General features: G+C 39.5%; 1 protein-coding gene and 1 long non-coding RNA gene across 8 annotated transcripts in view; both read left to right on the forward strand.

The window, feature by feature from the left end:
* ATP6V1H (ATPase H+ transporting V1 subunit H) overlaps positions 1-5,686 on the forward strand; it is a 97,174-nt gene extending 91,488 nt beyond the window's left edge. For all 7 annotated transcript variants that reach the window (XM_043507864.1, XM_043507863.1, XM_038392962.2 and 4 more), the window contains one exon: positions 5,303-5,686. In XM_043507864.1, the coding sequence (XP_043363799.1) occupies positions 5,303-5,363 (61 nt within the window). In that variant the 3' untranslated portion in view covers positions 5,364-5,686. The remainder of the gene's footprint in view (positions 1-5,302) is intronic.
* A 4,008-nt stretch (positions 5,687-9,694) lies between these two features.
* LOC122458689 lies at positions 9,695-26,534 on the forward strand. Its single transcript, XR_006278840.1, has 3 exons — positions 9,695-9,706; positions 20,016-20,020; positions 25,767-26,534. It is a non-coding gene; the product is annotated as an uncharacterized LOC122458689 (long non-coding RNA).
* Positions 26,535-27,799: the final 1,265 nt, after the last annotated feature.

A 27,799-nucleotide genomic window follows, 5' to 3' on the forward strand; every position in this document is an offset into this window, starting at 1 on the left:
CAGGTCTTGGGTGGGCAGGATTAGCCCATGCAGCCTCCTGTGTTGCTGCAACTTCATTGCTATTGGATCAAAGCTAGCTTGAGTATGTCTACTCATGCTGCAATCACACCTCCCGATTGCAGTGTGGATATACTCAGTGTAGACATATCCTGAGTGACTTGCCCAGGGTCATACAGGAGGCCTATGGCAGAGCATGGCATGGAACCTGACTCTCTCAACTTGTGTCCTAACCGCTGGACCATTCTTCCTTTCAGTCTTGGGGCTCAAGCAAAGATCTATCTTCCTTTTTCTGTTTATCCCCATTTAATAACAGTGGTGTTATATTATATTGCCTGACTTCGTAAATTGCAATGTATGCAATAAGGTGTTTATTCAATGGGATAGTGTCTAAGCACATATTGTTGCATAAACTTTATATTCCCATGGCCAAAAAAAGTGTCTGAGACATTTAGAGCAGCTGTAATTGATCTGAGCTTGTTTTTTCTTTCTTACTTTACTGAACTCTGTTTTTTCTAACTTTACTTTGCTGCAGCTGATGACCGTTGTTCAGAACATTCTGGAGATTCATTTATGGCCTCAGAATTGTCCTTCGGCAATGCAACCCTTATCGGCTTTCTAGAGATTGTTTGTTTGATGTAGTTAAACTGGTGATATAACCATAGCTATATATATGTTATATTTTTGAGTACATTTAATAAAATTACTCTTGCATTGTAACTACCTACAAGTTTTTAGATCAGTAGGATGAGTCAAATGAACTGATGTATATCCAGTAATAACCTTCAAAATGTGCTTCCTGTTAATCTTCTCTGATTTCTTACCTTTTTAAAGGTCACCTAGTAGTTACTTACCTTTTGTAATTAGTTGTGTTGTGTATTCCTGGGATCAGACTTTATTTGTTCAGAACGTGAAGAGTTGCATTTGAACCAACTTTTCAAATTCATACTCTTACTTCTCTAGAAAGATCAAGCTTTAGATTGGAGTTACTTGGTAGACACACAATCAAGTACAAAAATAACATCAATATATCTTAGTGCTCTCTGTCAAAAGAAACCACTGTGCCTTTTACTCTAACAAAGACTCCAGTCTACTAAAATGAATTACCCATTACGTCTGTCAAAAATCTTCATACTTGAGTGTCTTTTGGATACTATTTGAAGAAGCTCTACACTGATGATCTTTTAAAGTCAACACATTGACATTTAGACACACAGTATATGCGGAGGGGGGGTAGGGAAGCCCGACTAACCGAAAGCTTAAACAGCATCAGGACTGAAATTATCTTTGATTCCTTTGGAGAGATAAAACTGACTGAAGTGGGGATAAGAATATAAGGGTTTGGCGTTTTTAGGTTTAAAAACCTAAGCCTACCTATTAAACTCACTACCATCTTTTCCCCTCAGCCTCTGGAATCCAACTCCTAATTCAGAGTTAAACACAGTAAAGTTGGGATTCAGTTGTTTGTTTTAAAGTTACAAGGCTGTTGTCTGTCTTGGGTTATTTGCAGCCGACACTGTGCAACTTCACAAGCAAAAGGCCAGTAGCTCAAATTTTCAGTTCAGACGGTCAGTTTGTAAATAGTTCCTGATACTGCACCCAAGAAATTCAGTGGAAATACTCCCATTGAATTAAGTGAGCACTGGATCAGGGCCATGACTTCTTCATCAAATCGCCATAAAACATTTACTGCCATTACCACAACAAATAATCTACTTGAACTCTGGATTCAGCTTGATACCTCCACAACCCCTGAAGTGAAAACATTAAATGAAAATGACAGTACTGAAAGGAGGAACATATTAGAACATATAGAAGATGCAATAGTTAGAAATGTATATTTAATTTTCTGAACTCCTAGGAGAAAGTGTCAGCTTTTGGATACCTCCCAGAAACCTATCCATTTTTATTCTAGAAATAAAGCTTAGCCTGAAAGAGGAAAAAAGATTGCTAGTGACTAATTCATTAATTACTTTTAGCTGAATTAAAATCGGATGTCCAAATCAGGAGACGGACAAGGTGGGTGAGGTAATATCTTTTACTGGTCCAACTTCTGTTGGTGAGACACACGTGTATAAGCTCGACACTTAACTTTTCTTCAGGTCTGCTCGAACACATCTGTTAAAGTATTTAATGTAAGGACTGGTGGTTACGCTATACTCAAAGGTAGATGGATTTTGCCTCAGTTAATCAGTCTCCCAATCTCAAAAGAATTAAAATTGCAACACTTTGACCCTAGCTGGGCTGTTGTATTGTAAATCTCATGTCAACTTCTAGGGTTATCATCAGTGCTGATATAGAGCTAGTTAGACTACTAACCATATAAAGTGCTTGGCTTTACAAGTCCATTGTGGGCTAGGAATTGCAACATTGTAAGAAAACTCTATTAAAGCAGTTATTTGGAAGGTTGTAGGCCTCTCAGAAGTTCAGCCTACCATGTGTGCTTGCTAGCACACCTTGCTGCCTTAATTTTCTGCTAGTCGGTGAAGCACTTCATGCAGATGCATTCCATGATATCAGAGCACTGGCTTGCAAGAATTCATCCTCCCACCCACCCTTTAAATAATGAAAGGAAACGTTGCAGATCCTTTTTGTAGGTGATATCACTAAACATTTTGACTTGCTACCTATTTGTATTTTTCCTGCGTGAGAAAATATTTCCATCACTATAGTTCTTTGACATGATTTATTTGGTGGTATTGTATATGGTCATACATAGTATGACAGATATTGTAATCTCATGCAGGTTTCAGAGTAGCAGCCGTGTTAGTCTGTCTTTGGAGATCATTGTATCAGATTTATGAATGGTTTATGTATGATTGTGTTTTCCATGGTGGAGGGTTACCACAGCTCCTCCAGGAACTAAAAAGTGTGTGTGGGGGCGTGTGTGGGTGGGTGTGGAGTGATTACCCTGGGGACTGTAAACAACTCCAGAGATGCATAGGATGTTTGTATATACTGGGCCCAAACTGGGTTTTCCAGAGACTTCAACAGAGAAATGGCTTTTGGTATAAGAACCTGAGCTTGAACTGACACAGGCCTTTATTTTGATTCAGCAAATGAAGAGTAACTGCTAAGGGGTGTCCAACCCTTGCGGAAGGGTTGGAAAGATTTTGGCTTACTAGGGCCCCATAATACTGTTAGGTGACTCCTCTGGCAAGGCTCTAGCATACTGATAGGAACTTTTATTGGTTTTTACATGTCTGCTTTTTTTGTCCTTAAAATAAGTGTACTTTGCTGAGAGAGATGTGTGGTCCCTGTAAAAACATTCATTGTCCTCTGAGCAAAAGCACAGCTCAGACACTGGCCTGTAGGCAGACTGACTTTCCAGGGAGATCATAGTGTAAGGCTGGGGATCTGGTGTAGAGCCATGTGATGCACACCCCTATACCGCCAGGGACTCTGGTTAATTTCATTCCCAGGACCAGCACAGTTAGTATCATTAGCAGGTCTTAGGGCTGGTATCTGTTTAGAGTATGCACTATGGTACTATGATTCCATGGCAACACTTGACAACTGTTTCCTCAGGTTCTAAGTGCTTTTTTTTTGTTTTGTTTTGAACCCATACTGCTAACCATTTGACTACATCGGAAAGTTAATATGCAGGAACATAGGGTGCTACATTTTAAAGCATTCAAATTATATTAAAGATTAAGTTTTTACTGCTAGCGGAGTGCAAGACTTAAAATTACATTTTTGTGGATACTTTGGATATGGGAAAGTACTCGGTTATGACTGGAATGCAGCATTGGTGCTGAGCTTTATCTATGCTATGGAAAATGAAGGCATGTGAAGCTGCATATCCTTCTCTCTAATAAGATGCTAGAATTAAACTGAATTTTATTCATAACATGGGGTGTAGGAGATTGGTCACTGTTCTTCCTTTTGGAGATTTTGTGGCACTTAAAAAGGAGAACCATACTATAAGACAGTTACGTAAGGTTTTCATGCTCACATTTAACAGGATGTCTTGTAATGTTGAAAAATGCAGGTTTCTGACTTGTTCCCTTTTTGAGAAGATTTTGAAAACCATTTTTCTTCAGCACTTGTGAAGTTAGGCCAGAGAGGTAGGTAATAAAATGGGCTGTCAATGGGGATCTGAAATACTGCAGGTAAACTTGCAATCTGAAGCAAGTCACATGAACTTGGTTTAGTGTCTTTTCCCAAGGTGGCTTGCTTTGGCTAGATGCCTTTGTCTAACTAATATAGACTATTGTGCTCCTGTAGCCAAAATGCAAATGCAAAAATGAGTGTCATGGTAACTGTGCCATAAGTGGGGGAAATGATGCTGCTCTACTTCATAACTTTTGATACCTCCTGCTCCAACTGATGAATTGAAAGAATTGTACTGTCATATTTTCAGTAGCATGCAATAGGCTATTTTTAAAAGTCTTTCTTCCCACACTCTTTCTGAGGACCGGATCCTGAGGTACGGAGCTCCCTCAACTCCATGCTCCTCAGCAGCACCTTGTAGGATTAGGCCGTTGGTGTCATTTTTATACAATTTACGCTCATCTTTTTTTGTCGTTTATTGGCATTGCCTTGCAGTGATGACCTGAAAACTACTTTGAACATTGATTAATCTTAGAGGAATTTCATAACAGATAAATACTTCATTATTTGTGTGAAGGATGGAATCTACCAAAGATTCAAAAAATCTTTGGAACACTGAAGATTCTAGGTGTTAATTTAGTTCCAGGTTTAGATAGGACTGGTGTGTTTGTTTAAAAAGAAAAAAAAATTGAATACATTTTTACGGTGGCATGGAGAAAGCGCTCTTAATGCAAGAGAGGTAGGGAATGAACTGGATTGGAGCTTATACGTCTTTTCCACCTGTAATTTCTATGAGGTTTTGCTAACTGAGAAGTCTGTACTGTCTGTGTGCATACAAACATTATCAGGAGTTATACATGTACACTATAGGATGAATAATTCTTTAAATATTTTACCAGCAGCACGTGTGACTGTCGTCACTCAACAAAGTTACAGTAGTTATGGATGAGCTAGAACGCTGGTCAAGATTTTCAAAAGCGACTAGTGACTTTGGATTACTTTTTTGGGGTGGGGTGGGGGTAGATGCTCAAATTGAAACCTCTCACCTGAGCTTCAAGAATTGCAGCGCAACCACCCTCTGAAAATGAAGCTCTGGTCGTTCAAGATGCTCTCAAGTTGAGCATCCAACATCGCGAGTCACTGTTCTTCTATGAAAAGGTTTAAATATAAGAGCATTGTTTCCCTCTCTTCACTCGGCTCGAGACATTCTGAGGGGAATTTTTCTCAACCTTTCTTACGTTGTGTCTTTCAGGGAATATCTTGGGAAGCAGTTACAGTCAGAACAACCTCCAACGGTCACGGCACGAAGCTAAACATTTCAAACTGTATGTTGCAACTCTTCCTTCCTGAGTATAGCTGGAGTGTATATATCTTAAATTGATAAGCATACATTCTTGGCTGGAATATTTTGTCTCCTGCTAATGTGTTGATTTCTTTCCTGTTTTTTCCTCTGGTGCTCTCACCTAGTAAAAGTTAGTGTTTTTTCAACTACTTCTGATGAATCTGCCAGTTGACATCCTGCTATATTACGAACGCATCTGAAGAAACATGGCTGATATATACTGCCTTTGTTTTATGTATTTATTGTAATCTCGTAACAAGAACCTTATTAAAGGATATTCATTCCAGGACACTATCTTGACTCCCTTGATATTTTCTTTCAGTGTTGTCCATTTCTGAAAGCAAGAATAAATTCCTATTTCTCTGTACAGAGTAATTCATAAAATTTGTCTTCTAAGTCTTATTTAAACAATATTACCATGTTTGTAAATAAAAAGTAAACATGATTTTGGTTTTTCAATAAAGGGCTTTGCTTTCCTAAGATGAAACATTCAGAAACTAGTCTTAAAAAAAAAAAGGGGGGGGGGGCGGGTCTGGCAAGACATAAGACAGGACGTGCCTTCTGTCACTACAATACTGATTTATAGCAAGACCAGGCTAAGAGGATATCATAGGCTTTGTTAAAGCATCCAAGTAATTTTGACCTACTAAGCACAATAAGTGCTGTGGAGTGAATTTCATTGCAGGGTCTTTTTTTCCTGGTTACTGAAAATTAAAATATCTGATCTCTGGTATTACAGACATGAGTGTCGACTCACTAATAGAGTTCTGATGCCATTCTATAACCTACTACATTTGACTTGCAAAGTTTACCAAATTTACTTGGCTATAAAAACCTTATTTCCATTTTACAATGTTAATAAGTATTAGTTCTACTCAAAATTTAAGCACAATATGGATAGCAATGAATGTCAAGATTGACGCACCATAATATTCATAGCCCCTTCACAAGGGGCTTGGAATCAAGATTCCTAAGAGTTGCCAGTATTATATGCTAATGAGCTAGGTACAACTTGTTTTATTCCCCTGCCATCTCCACTCTCTTCTCCCCCCCATGTAATATTAAACATGGGAGATATAGTGGCAGAATTGTTCCTAGCCCCAACCAATGATCAGCTCATACTTTGAAAGATCCTGCAGATGATATTTTAACCCAGAATAATTATCCATCAGTGGAAATGGATATGGAGAAACTTTCTTTCCTCAATCTGGCTTTTAATTGGTGCTAAAATTCCCTCTTGGAGAGATGAAATCATTGTAAATTTTCTCAAAGCCTCTAAAAAGTCTGAAATGTTGATCCTAAGCTTGAGTCCATTGTAAATATCTTGCTATGCTACCCTTAGCATGTAGACTAAGGCCCCAACACATGAATGGGCTCCACGTTGTCAGATGCTTGGGTCTGTGCAGAGTTAGTACAGGCATAGGAGTCAGCAAGATGGACTCATTGTGGGCTCTACTTCTCCTGAAGCCGTGAAGACCGGTCTGAAGATCTGGTGGGATGCCAAGAATCCTTTTAAGATGTACCACAAAATCTACAGGTAGGTTCTGTGATCACAGCTGTGCACAGTAGGGGGCAGAAACTATTTGACAGGCTCACTCCAAAGAGGAGGGAACTGAAGATGGAACCTTGAGGGGGGATAAACAGATGGTTAGTGACTTACTCCTCATACTTCCCTGTCTAACGAATATACTGGAGTATGGGTTAGGAAGGAGGCAGAATTGGGACTTAGTTGTGAAAGCCAAGGGGTGAGGGAGAGAGTGACTGTCTATAGCAGGAACAACTGCAGTCTATTTTAAACTAGAACTGACACAACTGTCGGCAGCACAGAACTTGTTTGAATTTAGCCCCCTTCTGCATTTGGAGCAGTCTTCACTTTTTTTAATGAATTTATTTTTGTTCAAATGAGTTATGCCAACAAATTCTAGTCTCAAGTGCTCAAGCCGCTGTTTCTTGTGGACTTGCTATTCTTAATTCACTTTGCTCTGTTTTCTGAAGTTGCATGATACTGATTTTGCTTCCCTCATTTGATGACTGGAACTTTCAGAAACAGGAGGAGAGCTTTAAGTCACAGGTGGCATTAAGATGTCTGCATCAATTAGCACCTTCTGGTGCCAAAAATCTTGCAAATACATAGTTGCTTGAGTTGTTTTGCCAACAAAAGTTATCTGATTACTATAAGTGAATAAAAGGTCTTGAATACAATGATCCTGAGTTACTGCTTTCTCAGTATACACACACAGCTGTATTTGTAGCTCACCTAAAGTAGTCACACTGCATTCTCATTACATCCAGTAAATAGAAAACAGATGAAATGTCAAGCAGATTGAACACTTCAGAACAGTGTGACACAGGGATGTGGGCAAAGTTGAGATTTCTGTGAGTGAAAGTGTATGCTAGCAGCTTCCTTCTTGCATGCTGATAAGTAAGGGTTTAAAGATTACTGAAAACTGACATTGGCGGTGTCTAACTGGCTTCTGAAACATGGTTTGATTAAAGGAATGATAATTGCCTCAATCCATATTAACACCATAAATTTCCTGTTGGCAAAATTTTGTAGTTTAACACAGTTTTGTGTTTCATTAAATTTGTGTCAAGATAAATGTGGTTTAATTACCGTGTAATGAATTGTTAAAATCTTTATCAGCACGCTGCACAGTTCCATCATTTGATGACAACTTTTGCTTTTATAATACAACTTCTTAAATAACCAGTCTCTGAAAATTAAATGGGAACACCTCTGAGCAAATTTTGAATTCACAATGAATGGGTGAAGAGAGTTTAAACTAGAATTAAAGGGAGTAGAGAGGGAAGTGAAACACACATATTTGAACCTAGGAAGAAAAATGTGCAATGTTAGCAACTGAAGCTCTAATCCAGCAAAGCACACAAGCATAAGAATGGCCATACTGGGTCAGACAAAGGTCCATTTAGCTCATTGAAGTCTACTTGGATTATAAGATCTTCAGGGGTAGGAATGTCTTTGTATGCTGCCGACCACAAAGAGGCCATGATTCATGACTGGATACTCAAAGTGCTATCTTAATTCAAACAATTAAGTTGGGACCTAACCCAGAAAAGCACTAGCTCAAGTGAGGCTGAACCATACTGTATTGAACATTTGTATTTTGTGTGGCTTTTCATACAGTGATCAGTGCACCTTAAAAGTCTACCTTTAATTATGGAATGAACGCAAACAATGTAAGTCTCAATCGAATAAAATACCTTGCTGACCTGTAGATAGTGAGCTCTTTTATCTGAGTGTTTAAGTTCCAAATGCAAAAAAGTAAGAGGTTTATCTAGCGGAATGAGAAATAAAACTTTTATTTTTAATGTGTCCGTTACAATGTGTGAAATGTCATTACTACCAAGATTTTAGCAATGTTGGAGTCTAGCAATGTTGATCTTTTTTAGCAGCTCATGAAAATTGCAAAAGTGTAATTTGCATGCCTGGCTGAACAAATGGTGGCTGTCAGTGACTTGGAAGAACCAGGCCTGTTGCAGTTCAGGACTGAGAGGCCAACGTTCTCTCTGTGAGAAATGTGGTGGTATATCCGTTCAGTTGGAAATCAGAAAAAGGCTACGTGGCAGGCGACGCTACCACCTGACCTGTATCCAGCTTGCAAAACCTCTAGCTTGCCTCTTAGTAATTTCTGCAGAGCAGTTATATGGTGTCTATTTAGTACTGTATGGCATGTTGAAAATTTGGGGGTAGCGTTAAACTGACGTTAATATAAAGGCACAAAACCATGGATATTACTGCACTGATAATATTCATTCACTATATTCATTGTCTGCCTGCTGAAAGCTGGGCTAGACAAGAATTAAAGTAGGTGCAAACTGAGGGCTGTAAAATGGCTTATGGAAATTAATGACAGTCTTGCAGTTGACTTAAATGGGAGAATTGGGACCCATGCAAAGCACTTCTACCTGTTGACCTGTAATTATGTCTATCCAATAAATAGCATAGCCAGCACATGGAGTCTAGATTTTCGTATGTGTAAATCCCTTATCAGTCTACAAAAGGAGCCCAAAGGAGTGTTTGAATTAGTGATTATAAGTTTAGGAGAGAGGGTCTTGGGGGGGCAGGTATTAGTTAAATTATAAGATGGAGAGGGACTAATGCAGTACAACTATTGCATGGATTTGATTTATTTCGGCAGTTTTGGCAATTAGTCTATTTTCAGTGTAATATTAGTCACCGCCTACATTGGCACAAACTGCGGAGCTTATGACCGAGGTTGATATGGTGGGTGCAATAGCACAGGAAGTGTTAGGTGAATTTAGCACAAAACCAGCCCCAGTAGCTGGGCTATGGTGAATCAAAAATGTGAAGACTGAGGTTGGCACAGCCATTAGCCACTCAGTCAGCATGTGATGTTGGATCAAACTATGGAGGAAAGGAATGAAAGACAGAATGTGATATAGGTTTGGATCAGAAAGGAGTCGGGTAAAATCTACCCTTTTGAAACTGAAAGGAAAAAATGGCTTAGCCAACAGATAATGGTGATGAGATTCTTTGAACTGAGATAGAGATGGAAAACTTGGTTCTAGCGAGACCTGGGAAATCTGGCTAGTTGTTTACCACAAAACACACACAAAAACATAGCTGCTCTGCCAACACACTAAGTAGTCTGTTTACTGGCTGGAACAGGGGATGATCTAATTGCAGTGGTCCATATTGAGAATAGTGACAATAGCAAGAGAATCCAATATGGAGATTTTCAAAAGCATATTTGAGAATATTGGGATAACTCAGTCTAGGTTAGCATCTTCTGAATGGTTTCCTCTTCCAGGTAGAGATGTTAAATTATAGGAAAAGATTAATACGTGGCTCAACGGATGGTGCACAGAGCAACTGTTCAGATTTTTCATATATTGAAGTAACTTTTGGGGTAGCCTAACCTATATTAGATTGATTATATTTGTCTAGTTTGGCAATTGATAAGTGGAAAAGAGAGATGGTAGCTGCAGGGCTTGCAAAAGTTTTACAACCAATCTCAATACAAAATCCCAGATTCACTATTGTCTGATTCTTTTCTCTTGCTAAAATGCTGCAGGTTCCCAAATTCATGGCCCTTTAATAAACTGGCAGGAAAATTAATAGTTTGCACAACAGTAATTCTCCTACCATTTCAGATGTCAAAAATATAGCTTTAAATTTTTAGTAACCTTTATTAACTTATTGATCACAGTTGATGTTTTGCTCTAACTTTTTATTCAGCTGTTATCAATATATTTTGGTTATGAGAGAGCCTTTGACAAGGTCCCTCAAGCAAAGTAAGCAGTCATAAGATATGAGAGAAGGTCCTCTCATGGATCAGTAACTGGTTAAAAGACAGGAAACAAAGGATAGGAATAAATGGCCATTTTTTAGAATGGAGAGAAGTAAATAGCAGTGTCCCCCAAGGATCAGTACTGGGATCAGTGCTGTTCAACATAATCATGAATGATCTGGAAAAAGGGGTAGATAATGAGGTGGCAAATTTTGGAGGTGGTACAAAATTACTCAAGATAGTTAAATCAGAAGCAGACTGTGAAGAGTTACAAAGGGATCTCAAAAAGAAAAGGAGTACTTGTGGCACAAAACTTGGTGACTGGGCAACAAAATGGGGCAGATGAAATTCAGTGTTGATAAATGCAAAGTAATGCATACTGCAAAACATAATCCCAACTATACATACAAAATAATGGGGTTTTAATTAGCTGTTACCACTCAAGAAAAAGATCTTGGAGTCACTGTGGATAGTTCTCTGAAAACATCCACTCAGCTTGTTTGATTGCTGCTGCACACTAACAATGTGAGGAACCATAAGAAAAGAGATAAGACAGTAAATATCATAATACCATTATATAAATCCATATTACGTAGGGTCCACACCTTGAATACTCTATGCAGATTTGGTCACCCTATCTCAAAAGAAGATATATTAGAAATGGAAAAGAAACAGGGAAGGGCAACAAAATTTATTAGGGGTATGGAATAGTTTCCATATGAGGAGAGATTAAAAGACTGGAACTTTTCAGTTTAGAAAAGAGATCACTAAAGGGGGCTATGATGGAGGTCTATAAAATCATGAATGATTTGGAGAAAGTAAATAAGGAAGTGTTATTTACCCCTTCATGGAACACAAGAACCAGAGGTCACCCAATTAAATTTATAGACCACAGGTTTAAAACAAACCAAAGGAAGGACTTCTTGAAACAACGCATAGTCAACCTGTGAAACTCATTGTCAGAGGATGTTATGAAGGCCAAAACTATAGCTGGGTTAAAAAAAGAACTAGACAAGTTCATGAAGGATAGGTTCATCATGGACTATTAACTAAGATGGTCAGGGACTCAACCCCATGCTCTCTGTCCCCTAAGCCTCTGACTGCCAGATGCTGGGACTGAACGACAGGGGATGGATCACTAGATAATTGCCCTGTTCTGTTCATTCCCTTTGATGCACCTAGCACTGGCCATTGTCAGAAGACAGGGTACTGGGCTAGATGGACCATTGGTCTGATCCAGTATGGCCATTCATATGTTCAATAAAAAAAAGATTCTATCTGCACTTAAAATGCCATAGTGGCACAGCTATAGCACTTCAGTGTAGATACTTACGCTGTAGCTCACGAAAGCTTATGTTCAAATAAATTTATTAGTGTCTAAGGTGCCACAAGTACTCCTTTTCTTTTTACTACAGCAACAGAAAGGGGTTCCTCTGTCACTGCAGTTTATCCACCTCCCTAAGAGGCAGATGCTAGATCAACAGAAGAATTCCTCCATCGACCTAACACCGTCTACATCAGGCGTTAGGTCGGCTTAACTGTTTGTATTCTGGGGTGGAATACATCAAACATTCCTTTACTTCTATGAACACTTCTGAACTTCTGTGCATTTCTATTAATTTAGTTTTTTTGCTCATCTTGTACACTGTAACTAGACTGCTCAATTTCATATTCTGGTTCTCCTTTACTAGTCCTATACCGCTCAAGCTGGTATTCCTGCAAGTCTGCTGGAAAATGCTTAAATTTCATTTTTAAAACTTTCATTGAAAATATGCGTGGGCCTGTTGGTGGTGGTGTTTATTACCTTCACATCCTAAGGGGAATTCATTGGAACCTTATCATATGTCCGTTACTAATATAGTGTATCAAGCTTTAGCTGCCTCTGGAGATAGTCATCAAAATATCATATTATTTTTCTATACATGACTTATTTAATATTTCATTCCAAATGATAGAGAAAAATAATGCTTCATACAAACAAGGTTTACTTCCCTCCTGCTCCCACCTTGATTCATCTTGGCAAACACAAATTAGTCAGCAAAAATTATGCTGAAATTTTTATTTACACATATTGGGGCACAAACTGCATACCTATGTCCAGCCAAATTTCTGGGAGCCTAGGAGAACACAAATATTTTAGTAACTATGATCAAGAAAAAATATTTTTAGAATCCAGATTGGTTCCAACAAATGCTACAGTTGGACAAGAATTCGCTTCTAGGAAGAGGAGATTGCAGAATCCATTTAACCAGATTTTTTTTTCATAATCCATTTGGTTATGTTAAGGTTTTACATGTATTCTATCTGTGAAACTAAATGTCATAAGTAGATTGTTTTCAGGAAGACACATATAAGATTCTTTGTGTTTGAGTAATTTTTCAGTGAACAGAAATATGTATGTAAAGAATTAAACTGTATATGTATTTATATTGCTAGACACACAATTATGCAAAACTAGAGTTCACAATATTCTGGCAATGGTTTTTATTCCTAATTATCTGAAAAACAAGCATTGTAAACATAGGAATTAAGGTTAGCAATCCAAACCTTTTAGGGTGTGTCTGTGCTCAAATGAATAACCTGTGGCTGGCCTGTGCCAAATAACTTGGGCTTGGGCTGGAGGTGGGAGGGTCCCAGAGCTCAGGCTGAAGCCTGCGCCCAGAAGTCTGCACTGCAGTGAAACAGCCCCACAGCCTGAGTCTCATGAGCATGAGTCAGCTGGCACGGACCAGCTGCCAGTGTCTAATTGCAGTGTAGACATACCTTATCATATGTTCAAACTTGGAAATAATGGATTCTTGTTTGTGCAAAGTTACTGAATAAGTTGTTGCCAATATTCATAAATAAAGTAAAACCTGTATACCAATGCAAAATATTATGTTTTCTTTTGCATAGGAAATTAGGCAAAATATTAAAGGTTTACTTAGCTCTAGTTCAAATACCTGCCCTAAAAAACAAACACACACACACACAACCTGAACGAGTGCCTGGAAGCACAGAGCTCTGTCTATTGTGTTTTGAACAGATGGAAAATACTTCCTCATTCAATTCTTTGTGCAGTAGGAGTTGGGCACACATTATTCATGATGGCAGCAAGGCTATAACCTAAAGTTAGTGCACTAAACCAGTGCACTTGCAATATGAGCATTGTAGGCAGACTTGATAAATCATGACTTGATATCTGCTAAATAGGACAATCTATAGTAAGGATATTCCTAAATCATAAGGCACAGTAAGTAAAACATTTAAAATTCAAGCCATATCTATTGCCATGTTGTGTAGTATATATGGAATAGAAATACCTTGTATTCAGTACAGCCATGCATCATAAACTCTAGCTCCTGCGATATCAGCAGAGTAATATCTGAAATGTAATGGTTAACTTGGATTTCTCTCTTTTTGAGGGGAACTTGAGGCAGTATTTGTAATATCTCAAATTAAAATCCATGTACAAATGGGTCCATGTCTTGTATGTAGGTAATTTGTTTGTTCAAATCAGTTCTCATTTATTCAACAGAGTCAAATATAGCTAAGTGTTAAATTAATTTATGCAGGAGTTTAAAGCCAATTTTTTCATAAGAGATGGTTAAGCAGGTACCCTGTTTGTGATTTGATTAATATCTGTGCTTGTTTATCTTAATTAAAAACAACCCTTCAAATTGTACACTTAGCTAATACATGCAGCCTTGAGTTGCATTCAGCTGTTGACCCCCTCCCAGTTCTACACTTTCTTGTTGTGTCTCCATATATAGATTGTGATATCTTGGGGGTAGGGACTGTAATTTATGTTGTGTCTACAGTGTCTGTCGCTACAGCGCCCTGCTCCTGAGTCGGGTATTTGGGTGCTACAAATCATAACTTGCTTAGGATGACTTTTCTAATAAGTGGATTCTAGAAATATTCCCCAGAAGCATATAATGAAGGCAGGATGAATTAAGAATGCCTCAGTTGTATGTTCACCTGTCAGTGAGGCCTTGTGTATGTTGTAAAGAAACCATGCCTGTGGCTTCTGTTCTCTATGTAAATGTAAGATAGAGAGCCTCTCCTTTTGAAAACCTCAGGACCCTAGTTGATCTTAGTTTAAATGGGGTTTTACTGAAATGTTTTTGTGGCAGCTGCCTTGCTATTCTACTGAATGCTATGGTACTACCCTACTTTTTAAGTACAAATACTGTTGCCTGAGGTGGTAGAGGGATGGCAGTTTGTTCCACCTTGTCCTGCCAAGTCCTTGTTTTTAGGTGAGGGTGGGAGAATTGGATGGCCCAGCTTCCCTATTTTGTAATGACAGCACTTTCCTAGTTTGTTTCCTGCTGGGAGTGGTGACTGCCACTTCATTCACTTCTCCTTTCCCATTGTTGTGGTTGCAGAAAAAATGTTCTCTGAGGCATAAATAGCAGCCTAGCGCCGGTGAGTCTGAATGGAGCGGCAGGGCCTGGTACAGGTAATTATGCATCCTGCTGCCAAGAGATGGACAACTCTCCACCCACCTACTCCCAGAGCTAGAAGTCATTTATTCTCCACACAAGAATTTCTCTTTCCCCTAAACCTGTTTCTTCACCTTGATTTTTTTTTTTTTTAAATATTTCATCAAATGGTTAGAAATGGCAGGTAAAATCTCCCTCCGCCCCCTCCCCCCCCAGGTCTGCAAAGGACAATGGAGAAAGCAAGAAGTGATCAATACCTCTTCCTCCAGGGCCTGGGGAAGGGATTAAACCAAATCAGACCCAAAACAAAACGGCACTTGCAGGGATTGGATGGCTCAGGGGGCTGGTGACGGATTCTGGGCTTTCGGTCCCTAGGCTCAAGGGTAAGCTAGGTCTGCACAGAAACCATGGAGTTACCATGGGTAGAGCCTTTGGGGTATGTCTACATTGCAATTAAAAACCCACGGCTGGCCTGTGCCAGCTGACTCTGGCTTGTGGGGCTCGGACTAAGAGGCTGTTTAATTGCAGTGTAGATGTTCAGGCACGGTCTGGGGCTGGAGCCCCGGGTCTAGGGCCCTGTGAGGTGGGAGGGTCTCAGAGCTCAGATTGCAGCCTGGGCCTAAATGTCTATATAGCAATTAAACAGACTGAGCCCCATAAGCCTGAATCAGCTGGCCCGGGCCAGCCGTGGGTGTCTAATTGCAGAGTAGACATACCCCGTGAAATGAGTCAGCTGTGTCTGAAAGTGGACAGGGGTCCCCATAACTAATACACACCCTTTCTGGCATTCTCAGCAGAGAGGTCCATGGCTGAATGGGAATGGGGCATAAACTGCTTCCTCAGCTCCTGGGCTTGTGCATTGTGAGTGGGGGTTGAGTCTCAGTGGCATGGCAGTAGAGGGAAGTTCATGTTGCCACTGCAGCTGCCTGTGCTTTCTGCCTGGATTTCTGTCTTCTGTTCTCAGTCCATCACCTTTCATAAGCACTAAATTCACGTAACATGTAGTACAAAACGGAGTCCTGGTGTCATAGCAGCATGCTCAACCCTAATTAAACTGGCCGTTTGATTTTGTGTGCCCCAAACAATAGACATGTTTTAATAATCTGCATCGTTCCTGAAGGAGGTGGTGTTCAAAGCACTCATCAATGACCTAAAGTCAAAGGTAAGACTCCCTGTGCACTTTGTAATAGCAGAGTTAAGCTAATGCTGAGTGCTTTTAAAAATGCCATTCTAAATCTTGTATCCACACAGCCAGCTGCGCCAGTTGTTAATCCCTAGATCTGTTCTATTGCACTGTTTTGGCCACAGCATTCTGAACACAGACAGAGACTCCTGTCCTTTTAAAAGCTTTACCTTTGTCTATTGACATGAGGAGGGGTGTGTGTGTGTGTGTGTGTGTGTGTGTGTGTGTGTGTGTCTGCGTGCGTTTAATATGTCTACATAAATGTTAGAGACTTGTTTAACATGGCGCATTAACTTAAATGGCTAAACATTTCTGGAAAAAACCTAAGCCAAACCAAGTATTCATCCTTTTTCCCAATGCTTTTCAAAGTGACAGCATGAAAAAAAGTACCTCTGATTATGTTGTTGACCATAGCACAATTACATAAGAACAGCCATACTGGGTCAGACCAAAGGTCCATCTAGCCCAGTGTCCCTGTCTTCTGCCTGTGGTCAATGCCAGGTGCCCCAGAGGGAATGAAAAAAACAGGTAATCATCAAGTGATCCAGCCCCTGCAGCCCATTCCCAGCTTCTGGCAAACAGGGGCTAGGGACACCATCCCTACCCATCTTGGCTAATGGCCACTGATGGACCTATCCTCCATGAACTTATCTAGTTCTTTCTTGAACCCTATTATAGTCTCTGCCTTCACAACATGCTCTGGCAAAGAGTTTCACAGGTTGACTGTGCAGTTGTGTGAAGAAATACTTCCTTTTGTTTTGTTTTAAACCTGCTGCCTATTAACTTCATTTGGTGACCCCTACTTCTTGTGTTTATGAGGAGGAATAAATAACACTTATTTACTTTCTCCACACCAGTCATGATTTTATAGACTTCAATTTCCCCCCCCTCCCTTAGTCATCTATTTTCCAAGCTGAAAAGTCCCAGTCTTATTAACCTCTCCTCTTATGGAAGCAGTTCCATACCCCTAATAATTTTTGTTGCCCTGTTTTGAACCTTTTCCAATTACAATCTATCTTTTTTGAGATGGGGCAACCACTTCTGCACACAGTATTCAAGATGTGGGCATACCATGGATCTATATAGAGGCAATATGACATTTTCTGTCTTATTATCTAACCCTTTAATGATTCCCAACATTCTGTTTGCTTTTTTGACTGCCGCTGCACATTGAGTGGATGTTTTCAGAGAACTATCCACAATGACTCCAAGATCTTTCTTGAGTGGTAACAGCTAATTTATACCCCGTCATTTTGTATGTATAATTGGGATTGTTTTCCAATGTGCATTACTTTGCATTTATCAACATTGAATTTCACCTGCCATTTTGCCCAGTCACCCAGTTTTGTTTGGTCCTTTTGTAGCTCTTCGCAGTCTGCCTGGAATTTAACTATCTTGAGTAGTTTTGTATCCTCTGCAAATTTTGTCACCTCACTGTTTACCCCTTTTTACAGATCATTTATGAATATGTTGAATAGGTCTGTTCCCAGTACAGACCCCTGGGGGACACCACTATTTTCATTTCTCCATTCTGAAACCTGACCATTTATTTCTGTCCTTTGTTTCCTATCTTTTAACCAGTTACCGATCTATGAAAGGACATCCCCTCTTATCCCATGACTGCTTACTTTGCTTAAGAGCCTTTGGTCAGGGACCTTGTCAAAGGCTTTTTGAAAATCTAAGTACACTATATCCACTGGATCCCCCTTGTCCAAGTGCTTGTGGACCCCCTCAAAGAATTCTAGTAGATTGGTGAGTTATGATTTCCCTTTACAAAAACCATGTTGACTCTTCCTCAACAAATTATGTTCATCTATGTGTCTGACAATTTTGTTCTTTACTACAGTTTCAACCAATTTGCCTAGTACTGAAGTCAGGCTTACCAGCCTGTAATTTCCGGGATCACCTCTGGAATCCTTTTTAAAAATTGGCGTCACACTAGCTATCCTCCAGTCATTTGGTACAGAAGCTGATTTAAATGATAGGTTACAGACTACAGTTAGTAGTTCTGCAATTTCACATTTGAATTCCTTCAGAACTCTTGGTGAATACCATCTGGTCCTGGTGACTTATTACTGTTTAGCTTATCAATTTGTTCCAAAACCTCTTTTAATACACCTCAATCTGGGACAGTTCCTCAGATTTGTCACCTAAAGAGAATGGCTCAGGTTTAGGCATCTCCTTCAGTCCTCATCCATGAAGACCGATCCAAAGAATTCATTTAGTTTCTCCACAATGGCCTTATCATCCTTGGGTGCTCCTGGAGCATCTCGATCATCCAGTGGCCTCACTGATTGGTTAGCAGGCTTCCTGCTTCTGATGTATTTAAAAAAAAATTTGCTATTACTTTTTGAGTCTTTGGCTAGCTGTTCAAGTTCTTTTTTGGCCTTTCTAATTATATTCTTACACTTCATTTTCCAGAGTTTATGCTCCTTTCTATTTTCTTCACTAGGATTTAACTTCCACTTTTTAAAGGATGCCTTTTTGCCTCTCACTACTTCTTTTACTTTGTTGTTTACCCACTATGGCACTTATTTATTTTTGGTTCTTTTACTATGTTTTTTTAATTTGGGGTATACATTTAAGTTGAGCCTCTATTATGGTGTCTTTAAAAGTTTCCATGCAAAGTGGAAGATGGATAGTATTTTTTCTACACTATTAGCAGTAAAGGAGGAAAAAGTAATGGCTGCAACGTTACTGGGAACTGCTATACTTATCCAACTGTAATAATTGTCTCTGGCACTGTGTTTAACTAGACCAGTGGCTGAAAAATAATACTTGTAATCATCACTGATGCTGCACAGAATGCGTTGTGAAGGCCAGGGCTATAACAGAGTTCAAAAAATAATTCTTGGAGGATAGGTTCATCAATGGCTATTAGCCAGGATAGGCAGGGATGGTGTCCCTAAGCTCTGTTTGCCAGAAGCTGGGAATGGGCAATAGGGGATGGATCACTTGATGATTACCTGTTCTGTTCATTCCCTGTGGAACAGCTGGCATTGGCTTCTGTTGGAAGACAGGATACTGGGCTAGATGGACCTTGGTCTGACCCAGTATAGCTGATCTTATGTTCTTATGTTATAATCCATTGCATCATGGAAACAGATTTTCACCTTTAAAAAGAGCAATCAGCAATACTCCATCCAGAAAAGAGCAAGTTCTATACAGCTTGCCAGAGGTACTACGCCCCCTTTTAGAGGTGCAGGATGAAGAAATGATACACTTTTCACTATAAAAAAAGGTTTTTTCATGAGTTGGGCTCTGTCTTCTAACAGAGTCAATGAATTGTGCAAGCAGATTGCAGAGAAAAAACATAGTTTAGATTCACTGCACTAATGGGCTATATGGAACACCCACTACATACGAGTTCTTCATTTCATCTCTCTCAAACAACGATCCAGCAACCTGACCTCCATAGGCAGGATCTTATGGAGCCCACTGACTTAATGGGGGATCCATGTAGGCAGAAGCATTCACCCATCACCTCATCAGATTGCTGATGCAGGGTCTTCCATAAGAATTGTTACAGCTAATGGAGAAAAATTGCATACAGGTAGGGATATGATTGAGGTAGGGGTCTAAAGCAGAAACATGATAGGAAATTAGGGCCTGATCCTCCTCGGTCTTGAGTATCTCCTGTGAAGGAAAGATTGAACTCCAGTGGACTTCTTTGGGAATCCAGAGCTCTCAGATCCTTGAAGAAATGTTCAGCATGTTGTAGGGGCATAAATCAAAAAGTGGAGCTGAGGTGGTTGTGAATGTTTCAAAGTTCAGGAATAGGGTAATGCTAGCACAAAATGATTTGCACACAATGCCACTGGAACCATTGCAAATGCCATGTGAAGTTGGCAATGCAGAGTCATTCTTCCAAATCAGTACTCGTATGCTACATCAGAGAAGGATCTGAGTGGCTTGCAAATTGCAGCGACTGTCTTCCGTGATGGGGGGGGGAAATACTTACAGTGAAAGTGCACAAAATAACTATGATCTTCTATGAATGGAGGGCTTTATTCCTACCACATAATGGATTTTTTGTTGCGACATGCCTGATTTCCGTTGTAGTATATAAGCTGGAGTAATTCAATTGATTGATTGGTGTAAACCTATGAAGTGAGAATGTGGCCTGATGTTAGAGGCAAGAAGAGTAGTTACACAGATGTGTATGAGTCTGGCAGCACAGCTTTGGCAATTGAACATTCTAAATATGCATTTCATGCTGGAATGAAGGAAAGTCCCTTTGTATGGTAGATGCAATTAACTAATTTCCCAGGGCAAAGAAAGTGATGCCCCTTCCTGGTAATTAGTTAGAAAGGATGCATGCACCTGTATGCTGTAACTAGAGCTGGCATCTCCCTTAAGGGCAAATTTCACAAGCTTAACTGGCTTTCTTTAGAACTAATTGACAAGTGAATAATTAGTTAGAGCCTTAACTGACAAATTACTGATGCAAAATTCCAGTCTTCTTGGCCAGTTCACAAGCATATCCTTCTAGAGATATTTGCAGGATTGGCACATAAGGAAGAAATAAATTAGTTTAAACCATTCTCTGGATTCAAGTGTTCTGTGTATTGTTGCACAGGAAAACTAAAGATTGAAAGATAGCATGAAAATTTATCAGGTCCTATCCGGCTACTTTTGGTTCTCTTTGTTTTTCTGTCAAGTGCTTCTTTAATTGATTCTGCCAATCTGTGTAAGATTTCTTACAGGCAAATTGTTCTCCAGTAAGAAAAAACATATGCCTATGTTCTCTCATCTTGCCCACTGTTACCTGAATTCAGACTATTTGCCTGTGTCTGAAGGTTTCTTAGTTCAAATGTGTTATGTCTACCCCTACTTTCCCTTGAGCATTCTGAATTCTTTGGGCCTAATTCACCACTGCATTACTCCAGTTTTATGCTAGTGTAATCCCACTGAAGTCAATACAATGACCCAGTCCTTTCATTTGTCATTTTAACCACTCCCCGGCCTCCCAGTGAGTGCTTTCTCTTTTTTTCATTCTTACACAAAATAGCATCCTCATTCTCCCCTGGATATTTGCTGTAGCCAATGATTTTAGCTTATTGTTAATTTATTATGTGATGATATAATTGACTGTCATGTTGTCATATAATCATTGTATGTTGAATAGAGTTAAATTGTAGGAGCATAGAAGTACAAGATTGATTAGTAGTTAGAAGGGATAATTATGTATTAGGAAGCTAAGTAAATACAAGACCTATAGGCTGAGGCCTGTAAGATTGTAGCTTAGCCATAGTAGGCCATAGACTTAAGAAATGCTTGACATAAGTGAGCAAAGAATGTCAGTATGCCACAAGATTATGAGAAAAGATGTGCCAATGGGTGATATTGTGAAAAATTAACAGAATATTTTTTTGCTTACAAGATAAGTGGTAGTCACATTTTTCTAACACATGCCCTAACCGCAGGGTGCACTATGTGCATACATGCTAATGAGGTACAGTCAGAATCATATTGTAAAAAAAAGGGTGCCCAGGTTAGGAAAATTGAACTCCCTAGGGGAAACTCCAGAAGAAACCATCCCTGTACTGATGATCAATCCATGAGAGAGCCCATCAGACCCTGACACTATCTAAGAGATGTGAGTATAACTACAATTGTAACCTGTGCATAGGTCTGTATAGAATTTCTATATGCTTGGGAATTCATAACCTTTAATTGTAATTTTCATAAAGCTTGTAAAACAGATTAGATTTTGTACTTGTGAATGTCTAGTCTGTGTCCCTAGAAACACTAAATCTGAAGCAAGTAGCAGAGGTGACTTTCACTCTGTTGAGCTTGAAACTGAGGCCACCAGAGTTGGTGGGGTAATACCACATTACCAAATTCACTTTAAATAACATAAAAGGTTACATTGCTCTCCCCCTGATCTAAGTGCCACACTCTCTGAAAGTGGCTCACAATTGAGAGTGCCTACCTCAGGGCAGACTGCCAAAAACAGGGCAGACAATGCAAACTGATGGTATGTTCTGTAATTAGATTTCACCAAGCCAGTGACAAATGTGAACTCCTGGATCACTGTTACAGTCTTACCATGGAGTCACAGACAGTCCGCTTAGACTCTACCATTTATCTTGCCACCTAGGCAAGGTGGACTTAGTGATAAATGGTCACTTACACCAAGAATCACAACATATTCAGGTTGCTTCCAGTCCCAAGAGACCAGTCATTTACCCCAGATCAATTGTTACCCTAGATCTTACACCAAAGACAATGCCTGTAGCTAATCCTGTAATAAACTAACTAATGGTTTATTAACCAGGAAGAAGAATAAATGAGAGTTATTGACAGGTTAAAGTAAGCAGCATATACACACAAATGCATTGCAATCTAAATCCTATGAATTATACAGTTATAGAGCTCTGTCAATTCAAAATGTCTTTCAGGGTGACCCAGGGGTATCTCTGGCTTCAGTTTAGTGACTCTGACCCTGCAAGAGTTCAAACAGCCAAGAGACAGAAAATTTTCTTGTCTTTGTTTTATTTCCTTCATTCAGCCTCCAAGTCCATAGGATGAGCTTGCTGTCATGTAGCATTCCCAAGATGCAATAGGACCATTCACCAATCCTTTGTATTGTGATGTTCCTTGATACCCTATCTGTCTTTTTGGTAGTTTTTCCCATCTGAGTTCACAAGTTTAGAGCAAAATTTTTTTTGTTTATAAAGCAAAACTTACACATTTCCTTTATAGCATGTAATACAGATGTAACAAATAAGATTAACACCTTCAGCAACTTACAAACATTCTGTAGAGTCTAAACACTAACTATCTTTTTATAAGATTAATACCTATTTTGACAGCACTAACATATAAGTGAACTGGTCTGGTCTCCAGCTCTGAGTTTCAGTTCTTTGCGAATGCCTGTAGCCTTGGCAAGAGCTGGCACGTAGCTTCCCAGAGTCCCAATAACTGCCATAGTTTCCTGCCGCATCAAAGTGTGCACAATACCCTGAGTTCCAATTATCCCCTTACAGTTCTATAGTGATGTATTTTGACTTGTATCAACAGAAGGGGATACTTGGAACTCAATGCGTTGATCAAAGTCTCATTCTTCCCTTGTGGCAGTAAAGTGGCCTTGATTCAGAATGAGTTTGATATTGCTATGCCACATTTTTTGGTTAATTATACAATCCATGAGGTCAGTCTAATTTTTCCTTTCATTTTCTCATTTTGGATGGAAATGTTGATTCAAGGATTAAAGCCATGAATTCCATTACAAGCCACAGTTTTTGGGATCCAGTTACTCTGTTTTCAATTGATCAAGTGTTAACAGACCATTCTGTGCTTTGTGCTAACTGCATTTGATTTGTAACAGCCATTACATCCAAACACAAACCAGCTTAATTTAATTTCAGACTGCTGCAAATGAACACCAGCTGTGTTATTGATGAAGATGACTGGAATATTTATTTGGAAAAGCTGTAAGGCCTCTGGGAAAATTACTGAATATTGAATTTAAGGTTGGATCTAATGATAGTTTGTTTTGCTAGTTTCACCAGCAGAAAGGATGGGCTTTGCCAGCTTCTATGCATTCCATAGTTTATTGAGCCAATAAGAAATATCTTACCCACTGTCTGTGTTTGCATAGTGCATAGATTTGAGATTCTGAAATAGCTTTCTGCAATGCAAACTTGATTTGCGCTCACACAACTAGTTGGCAAACTCCAGACTGAAGGTCTGTCTTCAGCCAAAGAGGTTTTTGAGTGATTTTTAAATATTTTTAAGGCTTAGGGCAGCTGGCTGTGAATAAAGTGAGAAATGACTGCTATCTGTTGGGTAGCATGTACAACTGTCCCATAAAACACTAGGACCATGAGATGTTTGTAGAACTCTCATGTTATCCAAGTAAGTGGTAACAGTGACTACACAGTATTAGTGGCAACATACAGTATACAAGTCGTCAGGCCCTAATGATGAATACCCATGGATATTAAAAGGAAGTTATTTCAGAATTCCTATCTATGTACCCTGTAAACGCAAGTAGTTAGTAAGATATTTCTTATTGGTCTGATAATCTACTGAACTGACGATTATTTTTGAAGATTCATGGGGAATGAATCAGAGGACTAAAAAATGGGCTGATCTTTCAGTGACAATTGCCATCTAGAAAGTCTAAGTTCTTATCCAGCATAAAAGACCCTTAAGGCCCTGTGGTTTGGGACCTGCCTACGTCAGGGGGCGAGGTGGTCTCTATGTGGTTCTGCTACAGTTTCAGTCAGTAGAGGTGTCTGAGGGGTCCCTTTAATGTATTAGAAAGGCAGATGGGAAAGGACATTTTCCTCAGGGCCCCTCAGCTCTCGAGCTCACTCTCCATGACCTGAAAAAGCCTTATTTGTTGCTTGTCTATTTGAGTGAATATTTGAGAAGGGCTGATGTGTGCAGGGTTTGAGGGTTTAAATAGTTGGGGGAGGTTTAGGGGAACTGAGTGGGAGGAAAACAAGGCACAATGTGGGAGAGGGGAAGATGTTCCATTGGTGTTGCATGGCTAGCCTTTGTTTTGAGATTAGCCATTGGTCTACTATTGCTCTTTTTGACTTTATTGTAGATTGTGTGTTTAATTATTTCCTGGCACATCTAGTGGTTTATACAGATGTAGTTTATGCTAGGATTTTGCATCAAATTTATTGAATGAAACAAATACTGATAGATGCTTTAAAAATGTTACCTACCTGCTTGGAGGCTAGGGGCCAGGTTTTTAAAGAAATTTAGGTTCCAGGAGCTAGATGACTAAATACCTTCAAAAATCTGATCCTAAGTGACTTCAGAGCCTAAGTCCTATTGACTTTCAATTGTATTTAGGCTCTTAAATCACTTTAGTGCCTTTGAAAATTTTACCTGTAAAGTCTAATGGACCCATGAATGATAAGCAGAATGAAAACTAAATCCAGACAGGCAAATTTCCGTACACTTTACAGAGCGATACAAAGTCACTGGATTAAGACAACTCCCCAGTGCCTACACACAATACTCCTGGGGGAATTCTGTGCCAAAAATTAAAAATTCTGTGTACAATATTTTAAAATACTGCAAAATTCTACACATTTTATTTGTCAAAATAACACTACTTAATCATGTCAGTTTCAATTATTTTGGTAATTTATTTCAAAATACCTGTCAGCAAGTATGCCTGTAACAATACAGACACACACACAAAATTTCCCTCCAAGTAGAGAGTTAAAGCAACCCCTATGACAACCCAGTTGCTGTTTCTCTGCCCCCTTCCCCCTGCAGAGCCCTGCTAGGGGGCCAGACACCCACAAACTCTCTCCCCCAGAGCTCTGCTGTGTCCCTCCAGCCAATACACCTGAACCCCCTACCTCCCCAAAGCCCAGCCATGTGTCCCCCCCATCCCAGATACCCACACTCTTCCTGCCCTCGAGCCCAGCTGTTGGAGCCCCCCGTTCCCCTCAGAGTCCAGGGATCCAGAGGGAGAAACAGCTTGATGCTTGGTCTCAGGCTTGCATGGAGTTTGCAAGTCCAGTGACCCCTAGTGGCGGCCAGCAGCACTATAGCCCATTTCTGTGGGGGAAAGGAAATTCTGCATGCACAACATTAATTTCTGCAAAATTCTGCATTGTGCAGTGGTGCAGAATTCCCCCAGGAGTAATACAAGGGTGACTAGCACACTAGAAATGCACATGCAAACATACATAGAGATAAGGAACAGAAGATATAATGCATCTTGATTTTTAGTGAAGCATTTTATACAATTTCTCTTGAAATATTTACTTACAACATCAATTCAAGTTAGCTTGGACATACATAGAATTGAGAGAGTAATTTGCCTGAGAATAATTTACTGGATCAGTTTAGCACAGTTTGGCTCATGAAAAGCCTGCAGATTGTGATTTTTGTCAAACATATTTGTTTTCATTTTTCCACTGCCTCTTTTATTATTATTTACTGCTTCATCATAACCAGCTGAAGATGAATAGCTGATATTGCCAGTTTGGGATATGGTGTTTGAGAGACTTGGCTAGTGAGAGACCCTACTTTGAAGTTGCAGGTCAGTTGAAGTTCTGAAGCCCACCCCCCTCCCTAGGCTTCAGAGCTTGAGCTCCAGCCTGAGTTGCAACATCAAAGTGCTGTCTGTACTGCTGTTTTTAGAGTGCTAGTGTGAGCCCCGCTAGCCCACCAAGTTGGGTCTGGTGCAGTCAGTCTGCAATGAGACAGGTGGACTGAGCTGAGCCTCGCTGTCTTAAGGAATACCCTGCTTTCTCTCTATGTTTTTGATTCTTGTGTGTTAAGGTTCTGTATTAAAGGAAATAAAGGAGAAACTGTTATTCTTGAAACCTTCCAGAAAGAGTCTTTGTTTTTTATCTAACTTCTTTGTTTGTATGCTGTACAAACAACACAAATAACCAGCAGCAGTGTCTTCTCAAAGAACAGGTTTCGGAGTAGCAGCTGTGTTAGTTTGTATCCGCAAAAAGAACAGGAGTACTTGTGGCACCTTAGAGACTAACAAATTTAAGCTTTCGTGGGCTACAGCCCACTTCATCAGATGCATAGAATGGAACATAGAGTAAGAAGATATACACATACAGGAGAAAAAAAACTTTTTTGTAGTGATTATCAAGATGGTCCATTTCAGACAGTTGACAAGAAGGTGCTGTCAACTGTCTGAAATGGGCCATGTTCATTATCACTACAAAAGTTTTTTTTTTTCCTCCTGCTGATAATAGCTCATCTTAATTAATTAGCCTCTTAGAGTTGGTATGACAACTTCCACCTTTTAATGTTCTCTGTAGGTATATATATCATCTTTCTATATGTTCCATTCTATGCATCTGATGAAGTGGGCTGTAGCCCACGAAAGCTTAAATTTGTTAGTCTCTAAGGTGCCACAAGTACTCCTGTTCTTTTTTTTCCTCAAAGAACAGGATGCATTCTCCTGGTACAAGTCAACAGCTTGGTACAGACCTGGGCTTTATCTCAAGGAAACAAACTTCTAAGTTGCTTCTTTTAAGAAAGAGACCTGGTTGTGTACAAGAAGGTGGTGGTGATCTTTATTCAGCATATTCTAAACAGGCATGATGCTGAGGATGTGCTATCAGAGCTATAAACCAAGTCATAAAAGTGAGCTGCCTTCACCCATCATCTTTGCAGAGAACAATGTTTAGTTTTAAACACCTATAAAGAATTCTCGAAATATCCTTATTGAAACTGATTTATTTTATAAACAAACATTAAGGAGAACACGTACATGAACATAATACTTAGTGCTCCCTTGGGTGCAGGGGACTGGACTAGATGACCTCTTGAGGTCCCTTCCAGTTCTGATTCTATGTATGTTTGGGAAAATGTTTTACAGAAGATGTTGGTTTCTTCTAACTCGTGTTTCCCTTTAAAGGTGAAAAAAGTTTTTGTCCTTCAAATGCTTAAGATGGAGTAAGCTTCTTTGCAAATATTTTGTATCTAAATGCAAGCCATAATATAATAAATGGAGGTAATACATGCCTTAGCAATCGGGATATACAGTACCCTGCATACCACTGCAGAATGCAAAGTG

Source organism: Dermochelys coriacea, chromosome 2, assembly GCF_009764565.3.
Source record: "Dermochelys coriacea isolate rDerCor1 chromosome 2, rDerCor1.pri.v4, whole genome shotgun sequence".
NCBI lineage: Eukaryota > Metazoa > Chordata > Testudines > Dermochelyidae > Dermochelys > Dermochelys coriacea.